The sequence below is a fragment of the Sapajus apella genome, unplaced genomic scaffold, assembly GCF_009761245.1.
Source record: "Sapajus apella isolate SASKATOON/1434 unplaced genomic scaffold, GSC_monkey_1.0 scaffold88, whole genome shotgun sequence".
Classification (NCBI taxonomy): Eukaryota; Metazoa; Chordata; class Mammalia; order Primates; family Cebidae; genus Sapajus; species Sapajus apella.
This window is the reverse complement of record NW_022437028.1, coordinates 4663119-4673764: the sequence shown is the minus strand read 5'-3', so window position 1 is coordinate 4673764 and position 10646 is coordinate 4663119. Positions and strand designations below refer to the sequence as shown.

Sequence of the window (10646 nt, the reverse complement as noted above, 5' to 3'; positions counted from 1 at the left end):
ATTTCTTTTTTTTTTTTTTTTTTTCTTTGGGAAGGCGTTTTGCTCTTGTTACCCAGGCTGGGGTGCAATGGCATTATCTCGGCTCACCACAACCTCCGCCTCCTGGGTTCAGGCAATTCTCCTGCCTCAGCCTCCTGAGTAGCTGGGATTACAGGCACGCACCACCATGCCCAGCTAATGTTTTTGTATTTTTAGTAGAGACGGGGTTTCACCATGTTGACCAGGATGGTCTCGATCTCTTGACCTTGTGATCCACCCGCCTCGGCCTCCCAAAGTGCTGGGATTACAGGCTTGAGCCACCGCGCCCGGCTATTTATTTATTTATTATCATTATTTTTTGAGACAGAGTCTCATGCTGTCGCCAGGCACCAGGCTGGAGTGCAGTGGTGCGATCTCGGCTCACTGCAACCTCCGCTTACTGGGTTCAAGCAATTCTCCTGCCTCAGCCTCCCGGGTAGCTGGGATTACACGCCACCACACCCGGCTAATTTTTGTATTTTTAGTAGAGATGGGGTTTCTCCATGTTGATCGGGCTGGTCTTGAACTCTTCACCTGAGGTGATCTGCCTGCTTTGGCCTCCCAAAGTGCTGGGATTACAGGTGTGAGCCACCACGCCTGGCCAGTGTTTCTTAATTGATTCATTTTTTGTTCCTCTTCCCCACCCCAGGCCACTATGCCCTGTGCTAGACATGGGGGTGCTCCTGAACTCTGCTGTGTCCCCAAGAATCACGTCATAAACCCTGTCCCACAGAACCTGGACAAATAATGTTTTAAAGGTTGCCTAATAATCTGAATGATGTGCACGTAATTTATGTCACTGCTCCTCAGTTTGCAGGGACTGAGATTCAGGTTTGTGTGTGTGTGTGTGAAGGTCAAGATAGTTTTTTTCCTTTCTGAATTATTTCCTTTGGAAATAGGCCAAAGAGTGCATTCCCTTATTTTATTTTTTCTTTTGAAAATATTTTATTTCTGGCTGAGTTTACACCTGTAATCCCAGCACTTTGGGAGGCTGAGGTGGGTGGATCACCCGAAGTCAGGAGTTCGAGCTGAGCCTGGTCAAAATGGCGAAACCCTGTCTCTACCAAAAATACAAAAAATTAGTTGGGTGTGGTAGTGGGCCCCTGTAATTCCAGCTACTCAGGAGGCTGAGGCAGGAGAATCATTTGAACCCAGAAGGCGGAGGTTGCAGTGAGCCGAGATCGTGTCACCGCACTCCAGCCTGAGTGACAGAGCGAGACTCCATCTAAAAAAAAAAAAAAAAAAAGTTAGGTGAGCCTCTGAGCCCTGAGAAGGAGGCATAAATGAATTAGGAGTGATTTCTTCTGTGGAATTGCTAGACTGGGGGAAGGGTGAGCCGGTAGAGCGATGGAGTTTGCAGCCTGAGCGCATGGGTGGGTGCGGGGCCTCCTGAGCTGGGGAGGGTGGTGGGGAGCTTTGCCCAGGGCTGAGGAAGGAGCCCCTGTGGGTTGAGGATGTTGGCTGTGAGGTCCTCGAGGAGGCAGGTCTCGATCTTGACTGAGTGGAGCAAATGGGGTCAATTTGTTTGTTCCTTTTTCTTTTCTTTCTTTTTTTTTTTGAGACTGTCTTGCCCAGGCTGGAGTGCAGTGGCAGGATCTCAGCTCTCTGCAGCCTCTGCCTTTCCAGTTCAAGCAATTCTCCTACCTCAGCCTCTCGAGTAGCTGAGATTACAGGTGCCTGACACCACACCCAGCTAATTTCTTGTATTTTTAGTAGAGACGGGATTTCACCATGTTAGCCAGGATGGTCTCGATCTCCTGACCCCAAGATCTGCCTGCCTTGGCCTCCCAAAGTGCTGGGATTACAGGCGTGAGTCACCGTGCCTGGCCGGGGTGATGAGTTTTAGATAAAGCAGTCATGAAAGGCTTCTCTGAGGAGATGGGGGAGCCAGCTCTGTCTTTCTGAGACAAGAGGTCATGGGAAATACCCACACCTCCATTCAAGGAGGAGCCCCTCTCCCCCTCCCCTGGGTCCCACACTTTGGGTCCCTTCCTCACTTACATAGGTGACCCAGTGAGCCGAATTGAAGCTGCTGGCATCCACACTCTATCCCCTTGCCGGGCCTCGTTTGGCCGTGCCTGTTGTCCACAGTGTCTGACACAGGGTCTGACCTAGTAGGTCTCAGGAAATGGGGTCCCTGCTGGTGAGATTGGGCAGCAATGGAAAAGGCCAGTCCCCTCTTCCTCAGGCAGGGCAGGACTTGCATCCTCCAAGGCGGAGGGAAGAATGCGTCATCTGGGCGCCCTCATTATCCCCACCCACTGCAGGACCACACTGCCAGCTGTGGCCCCCTTCCCTGGTGTCCTTAGGCCCTTGTCATGCTTTGAACTTGAAACTTGGAGTAAATTCCCCTGTGCCTCTTGTCTGAAGGGGAATCACTGTCTAGGGAATGGATCAACCACATGTAGGAGGTTTATTTTAATTTTTTTGTTTGTTTTTTGTTTTGTATGTGTATTTTTTTTTTTCCTGAGACGGTGTTTCGCTCTTGTTACCCAGGCTGGAATGTAATGACGCCATCTCAGCTCACTGCGACCTCCACCTTCCAGGTTCAAGCAATTCTCCCGCCTCTCCCGAGTAGCTGGGATTACAGGTGCCCGCCAGTATGCCCAGCTATTTTGTTGTTGTTGTTGTTAAAGACACAGTTTCTCCATGTTGGTCAGGCTGGTCGTGAACTCCTGACCTCAGGTGATCCACCTGCCTTGGCCTCTCAAAGTGCTGGAATTACAGGCGTGAGCCACTGCGCCTGGCCGACCCTTCCTATTTCTGACCTCGTCCTTCGTTACGTTATGAGGAAACTGAGCCACTGATACGGAAAACCATCCACTTGGCTGGCCCTGGCCAAGCCAGTGTGTCTCTGCTGACTCCCTGGAGGGAGGGGGAATTTCCCATGGTTTCCCAACTGCGGGAAGCTGAAAACGCCTCAGCATGCAGGGAATCTGAAGAGGGTTTTGTCTGTGTGATGCGGGGACAGCTGAGGGTCCCCCTACTAAGAGGAAGAATGAAGCGAAGTACCCATGTGCAGTTGCCATGGGCTCGTGGCTTGGATTTTTGCAGCTGTTGAAACAACTGGTCCCTGGGCCTGTGACTCCTGGGAGGGGCGAGAGTCAGGGAGAGATGACCTGAGGGTCCGCTGGGCCGGGACAGCTGGGGACAGGACAGCTGAGCAGGCAGCGTCTCACCAGGAATAGCCATGCTGGGTTACCTTCAACCTGGGGACCCTTCTCTGGGCTCCCTGCACAGGGGGCAGGTAGAAACAGGCCTTACCTGAACTACCATGGTTCTGTTCAGTTACCAGAGGTCACAGAGCTCTCTCTGCACAGGAAAGGGCCCTAGAAATGGATATAGGGGGCTAGATGCGGTGGCTCACGCCTGTAATCCCAGCACTTTGGGAGACAGAGCGGGGTGGATAATGAGGTCAAGGGATCGAGACCACCCTGGCCAACATGGTGAAAACCCTGTCTCTACTAAAAATACAAAAATTAACTGAATATGGAGGCACGTGCCTGTAATCCCAGCTACTCAGGAGGCTGAGACAGGAGAATCGCTTGAACCCTGGAGGCGGAGGTTGCACTGAGCTGAGAACACACCATTGCACTCCAGCCTGGGCGATAAGAGTGAAACTCCATCTCAAAAAAAAAGAAATGGATATGGGGTAGGAGCTGGCACCTGCCAGGCACCCCCTGTGCGAGGTCAAGAGGGAGCGTTCTGACCAGGCGCAGTGGCTCACACCTATAATCTCAGCACTTTGGGAGGCCAAGGCTGGAGGATCGCTTGAGGCCAGGAGTTTGAGAGCAGTCTGGCCAGCATGGCAAAACCCCATCTCTACTAAAATTAAAAAGAAAAAAATGGCCTGGCATGGTGGCGCGTGCCTATAATCCCAGCTACTCAGGAAGCTGAGGCATGAGAATGGCTTGAACCCGGAAGGCAAAGGTTGCAATGAGCAGAGATCGTGCCATTGCACTCCAGCCTGGGAACTTCAGCCTGGGCAACAGAGTGAGACTGTCTCAAAAAAAAAAAAAAAAAAAAAAAGGAGGATTCCAAAGCCAGATCAGCTGGGCCCTACTCGGCCTGGGTGACCTGAGCAGGTCTCTTATCCTGTTTCCAAATCTGCAAGATAAGAATATAATGTATGCTTACAATGAATAGACTGGTGTGGTGGCACATGCGTGTAATCCCAGCTACTCAGGAGGCTGGGGCAGGAGAATCACTGGAACTTGGGAGGCAGAGGTTGGAGTGAGCCAAGATCGTGCCATTGTACTGCAGCCTGGGTGACAGAGCGAGACTGTTTCCAAAAAAAAAGAAAAAAAAGTGCCCCATCCATTGAGGAGCATGCAGTTAGCACTACATAAATGCAGCTGCTGTTTTAATTATTTTATTTCTTTCTATATATTTTTTATTCTTTGGAGAGATGAGGTCTTGCTATGCTGCCCACACTGGTTGTGACCCTAGCCACCCTTCCACTTTCCTGGGTCTGTGGACCCTGAGGCCTTAGGCTGGCTGCAGCTTGGGGAGGGAACAGATGGGAAGGCCCAGGAGAGAACTAGGGTTTTCTTTCCTTTCCCAAGAAAGACAGAAGGGGATGTCTTTATGCAGGAAGTCTGTGGCTGTGTCCCTCTATTAGGAAACAGGCTGGGAGCCATTTGTGGGCCCTGTCACTGTCCGAGGACGAGGATGGGGGTCTCACTGACCACTTGCACAACACCTGGGCCCCATATGGGGGCCACGGTGGGGGGGATCTCGGGTCAACAGCTGAGGACCTGAGCCCACCCAGTGGGGAAGTGGCTCGTAATGCTTGAGAACGGCTTCATCCCTGGCCGGGGACTTGGAGTTTCCTTGAGCAGTGGGAAGCCGTTGCTGCTGCTGCTTTTTTTTTTTTTTTTTTTTTTTTTTGAGATGAAGTCTTTCTTTTTCCTCCAGGCTGGAGTGTAGTGGTATGATTTCAACTCACTGCAGCCTCCACCTCCTGGGTTCAAGTGATCCTCCCACCTTAGCCTCCTACGTAGCTGGGATTATAGGCGCGTGCCACCGCACCTGGCTAATTATTTTATTTTTAGTAGAGACGGGATTTCACCATGTTGGTCAGGCTGGTCTCGAACTCCGGTGATCCAGCTGCCTCAGCCTCCCAAATGCTGGGATTACAGGCATAACCCACTGCACCCAGCCTGAAAACACTGCTTCTGAGGGTGTACTTTCCTGGGGACTGTCTGGAGGGCTGGAATAGTGGGGGAGACAGCCCACCATGCCTGCCTTGGTTTCCATGGTGAGACCTCGTCTCTACAAAAAATACAAAACTCAGCCCATTGTAGTGGCAGCTGTCTGTGGTTTCAGCTACTCAGGAGTCTGAGGTCGGGGGATTGTGGAGCCCCAGAAGTGAAGGCTGCAGCGAGCCATGATCTCACCAATGCACTCTAGCCTGGGTGACAGACCAAGACCCTGTCTCAAAAAGTAAATAAATATGGGCTGGGTGTGGTGGCTCATGCCTATAATCCCAGCACTTTGGGAAGCCAAGGTGGGCAGATCACTTGAGGTCAGGAGTTTGAGACCAGCCTGGCCAACATGGTGAATTCCTATCTCTACCAAAAATACAAATCAGCCACCTCCCATCCCTAGACTCTGTGCTCCTGGGGCCACCCAGGGGCCAGTCCCAGCCAGCCCTAACAGCCACCTTTTTCCCTCTCCTCCTTCTCCGCAGGCTCCCCGCTACACAAGCAGTCATCGGGACCCTCCGCGGCCGTAGCTGCCGCCCCCGAGAAGCCAGGCCCCAAGGCGGCCGAAGTGGGCGATGACTTCCTGGGGGACTTTGTGGTGGGCGAGCGGGTATGGGTGAACGGCGTGAAGCCAGGCGTGGTGCAGTACCTGGGCGAGACGCAGTTTGCGCCGGGCCAGTGGGCTGGCGTGGTGCTGGATGACCCGGTGGGCAAGAATGACGGCGCGGTGGGTGGCGTGCGCTACTTCGAGTGCCCGGCTCTCCAGGGCATCTTCACACGGCCCTCCAAGCTGACCCGGCAGCCCACGGCCGAGGGCTCGGGTAGCGATGCCCACTCCGTGGAGTCGCTGACTGCCCAGAACCTGTCACTGCATTCGGGCACAGCCACACCCCCGCTGACCAGCCGCGTCATCCCCCTGCGGGAGAGTGTCCTCAACAGCTCCGTGAAGACGGGCAACGAGTCGGGCTCCAACCTCTCGGACAGCGGCTCTGTGAAGCGGGGTGACAAGGACCTGCGCCTGGGGGACCGTGTGCTGGTGAGTGCGGGCACTATGGGCTCTGGGCCCAGCCTCCCTTCCCTCCACTGCCCCACCCCACATGGCCAAGCTGGACATCCGGGGCTGGGCAGGGATAGGACTCGAAGCGGGCTCAGACAGGGTCCAGCCTGGGACTCGTGTTCCTTATCAGGACCATACAGAGTGACAAGAGAGACAGGCAGTGTGGGCCCTGGAGACTGTTGCTGTGTGACCCTGGGCAAGTGTCTTAAACTTTCTGGGCCTCGCTCTTTGTATAGGTAAAATGAGATTTTTTTTTTTTTTTTTTTTTGAGATGGGATTTTGCTCTTGTCGCCCAGGCTGGAGTGCAGTGGCACAATTTTGACTCACTGCAACCTCCACCTCCTGGGTTCAAGCAATTCTCCAGCCTCAGCCTCCGGAGTAGCTGGGATTACAGGCACCCGCCATCACGCCTGGCTACTTTTTGTATTTTTGGGAGAGATGGGGTTTCACCATGTTGACCAGGCTGATCTCGAACTCCTGACCTTAGGTGATCTGCCTGCCTCGGCCTCCCAAAGTGCAGGGATTACAGGTGTAAGCCACTGTGCCTGACTGAAATGGGATTTTTTTTTTTTTTTGAGATGGAGTCTCACTTTGTCACCAAGGCGCCTCCCAGGTTCAAGCAATCCTCCTGCCTCAGCCTCCCTCCGGAGTAGCTGGGACTACAGGTGCAAACCACCATGCCCAGCTAACATGTTTCACCATGTTGTCCAGACTGGTCTCGATCTCTTGACCTGGTGATCTGCCCACCTCGGCCTCCCAAAGTGCTGGGATTACAGGTGTGAGCCACCATGTCTGGCCTGCCCCAAAATGGGAATTTTAATCATACCTCACTCATAGTTGGAAATGCGTTAAAATATATCATTTGTTCACACGGTGCCTAATACTAAGTACCCCATACATTTTGGCTGTTATTGATATTACCTATTGATCCAGCCCATTCACATGCATGTGCCAGGCATGTACTGGAAAAGTCTGGGAACTGGAGTTCCCAGCACCCCTGGTCCTGGCCGTGCACAGTGGTTCATGCTTGTAATCCCAGCACTTTGGGAGGCTGAGGTGGAGGAATCGCTTGAGCCAAGGAATTCATGAACAACTTGGACAACATAGTGAGACCCCATCTCTACAAAAAATACAAAAAAAAAAAAAAATGACTGGGCGTGGTGGTACGTGCCTGTAATCGCAGCTACTCAGGAGGCTGAGGTGGGAGGACGGCTTGAGCCTGGGAGGCGGAGATTGCAGTGAGCCGAGATTGTGCCACTGCACTCCAGCCTGGGTGACAGAGCTAGACCCTATTTCAATAATAATAATAAAACTGGGCGAGGTGGCTCACACTTGTAATCTCAGCACTTTCGGAGGCCAAGGCGGGCAGATCACCTGAGGTCAAGAGTTTGAGACCAGCCTGGCCAAGATGGTGAAACCCTTTCTGTACTAAAAATACAAAAATTAGCCAGCCATGATGGCTTGTGTCTATAGTCCCAGCTGCTTGGGAAGCTAAGCCAGGAGAATCACTTGAACCCAGGAGGCGGAAGTTGCAGTGAGCTGAGATCACGCCACTGCACTCCAGCCTGGATGACAGAGGGAGACTCTGTCTCAAATAATAATAATAATAATAATTAATAATAATGATGATGGCCCCTTGCCCAGGGCCAGGTGCAGATGCCTTATCAGCTGCAACCCGAGTGATCAGAGTTGTTGAGGTTGAGCGTAGTGGGTCACTGAAGCCGAAAGCTTCCCGCCCAGGCCCCTCTTCTCCACTAGTCCCCGCTTTTGGGGCCAGGTTGGAAAGGGGACGGTAACCCCCCAGTCTTCTGGAGTCTGAATACAGCGGCGACCTGGGCTGGTGGTGGTCAGATGGATGGGACAGGGCTGTGTTGTGCTGTCCTTGGGAAGTGACTCACAGGGTACAGGGAAGGCCCTGATGGGACCTTCTGGGCCTGGGGTGTGAGGAGCTGTTGAGGGGACAGGGGTCCCTGTGTCCAGTCTACAAGGCTTCCTGGGGAAGGTGGGAGGTTATTCCAACCCGAAATGAGGAGCACAGGCTCGGAGCTCCAAGGCCGAGCAGAGAAGGGCGGGGGGTCTGGGGACCCAGAGCAGGGACCCGCAAAAGGATTTTGCTGCCTGGAGTCCTCCCTCTCTGCTCTGGGGACCTGGCGAAGGTTTCTCCTGGAGCTTTCTGGGAAGAGCTTTGGGGTTGCGGGCAGGGGAACGAGAGGAAGTATTTACACCCATGGCCCCGTTGAATCCTCAAGCCTGTGCTGTGATGTGATTTTATCATCCTCACTTTATGGATGGGGAAACTGAGGCTCAGGGAAGTTTAATAACTTGTCTGCCGTGACAAGTGACAAGTGCTTGCCTACTGTTCACTGAGCTGTGTCCCTCTCTGCCCTGGCGAGGGTGAGGGCTCTGCTTTTTTTTTTTTTTGAGACAGGGTCTTGTTCCGTCACTCAGGATGGAGTGCGGTAGTGCAAAGCTCACTGCAGCCTCAAACTCTTGGACTCAAGCGATCCTCCTGCTTCAGCCTCCCAAGAGGCTGGGACTACAGGCTCATGCCACCGTGCCTGAACTTCCCCTGGATGATCTGGTGGTGAGCATGGCCAGATATGGTTCCTGCCCTCCAGCCGCTCCAGCTTACAGGATAGAGAGACCACAGGCCAGTGGTGGCAGACATTGGTGTCTCCCTACAGACTCTGCCATGTGCCGGGGTACTCTCAGGGGCTGGCCTGATGGGGAGGCTGCCCTGAGGAATGGGGTGAGGGCAGAACTCAGGCAATGGCCTGGCATTGGCCCTATTGATGTGGGGCTGGAGCACTGTGCCAGGCAGAGACCCGTGGCCTGAGAGACGAGAAACTGTGAGCAAAGGCTGGGTGCGGTGGCTCACACCTGTAATCCCAGCACTTTGGGAGGCCAAGGCGGTTGGATCACCTGAAGTCAGGAATTCGAGACCAGCCTCACCAATAGGGTAAAACCCTGTCTCTACTAAAAATACAAAAATTACCTGGGCATGCTGGCGCACGCCTGTAGTCCCAGCTACGCAGCAGGCTGAGTCAGGACAATCACTTGAACCCAGGAGACAGTCACAGTGAGCCAAGATCTCGCCACTGCCTTCCCCCTGGGTGACAGAGTGAGACTCCGTCTCAAAAAAAAAAAAAAGCAAAAACCCAGAAACTCGACAGAGCAGGGAGGCTGGCTGAGTGGGCAGTGGGGGAAGCCAGGGAAAGATCACACCCCAGAGGCTGACCTGGGTGACCCCACGGGGCCAGGGACCTGGGATGGAGCCGGGGCTTTGCTCTAAGAGCTGAGGGAGCTGTGGAAGCCGCGTGACAGATTCATGGGCCAAGGAAATCACATCTGCTGCTTGGTGGAGATGGGATTGGAGGGGGCAAGAGGGGACCAGGCACAGTGGCTCACGCCTGTAATCCCAGCGCTTTGGGAGGCTGAGGCGGGTGGATCACGAGGTCAAGAGATGGAGACTATCCTGGCCAACATGGTGAAACCCCTTCTGTACTAAAAATACAAAAAAAAAAATTAGGTGGGCACAGTGGTGCACACCTGTAGTCCCAGCTACTTGGGAGGATGAGGCAGGAGAATTATTTGAACCCGAGAGGCAGAGGTTTCAGTGAGCCGAGATGAGATCGTGCCACTGCACTCCAGCCTGGCGACAGTGAGGCTCCGTCTTAAAAAAAAGAGAGAGAGAGAGAGAGAGAGAGAGAGAGAGAGAACTGGTGGGTGTGAGAATGTGTCATAGTCTGCAGGGAGCTATGGCTGTGCACAGTCTGGCTGATGTCGTGGGAGTGTCCTGGGCATGGGCCTGTGACTCTGTTGGGGTGGGAAGTGGAGGTTCTGGGGGTTACTGACCAGCCCAAATTGGTCCCTGGTTTGGGGAGCAGCTGGTTTGACCCCGTTCGATTCTGCCTGGGATGCCCGCTGCACCGGCTCTCCCTGCAGGGAGTGGGACCTTCTGACCGTCTCAGCATGGTGTGCAAGACATGGGCACGAGGTGGGCACTGCCACTGCTCTACAAGTGTCTGCCAGGCCCTGGCCTGTCTGCAGGGTCAGCAGCAGCAAGGGGGCTGGGCTGCCTTGACCTTGACTTCTCAACCTTTAGGTAGGTTGCATCGTATGGTTGAAACATTGCTTTCTGGGAGGCATAGCTCACACTGGGCACTGTGCCCAGCACTTTTTTTTTATTTTTTATTTTTTTTAATTTTTATTTATTTATTTTTTAAAGAAACACTAATTTTTTCTTTCTTCTAAATTTTTTTTTAACGTTTAATTTTTATTCTTGGAATTCTTTTTTTTTTTTTTTGAGACGGAGTGTCACTCATGTTACCCATGCTGGAGTGCAATGGCGCGATCTCGGCTCA

General features: G+C 53.2%; 1 protein-coding gene across 1 annotated transcript in view; it reads left to right on the top strand.

The window, feature by feature from the left end:
* CLIP2 (CAP-Gly domain containing linker protein 2) overlaps positions 1-10646 on the top strand; it is an 89228-nt gene that overhangs the window by 32372 nt on the left and 46210 nt on the right. Inside the window, exon 3 of the mRNA XM_032254891.1 lies at positions 5711-6261. Coding sequence (XP_032110782.1) covers positions 5711-6261 — 551 coding nt within the window. The remainder of the gene's footprint in view (positions 1-5710; positions 6262-10646) is intronic.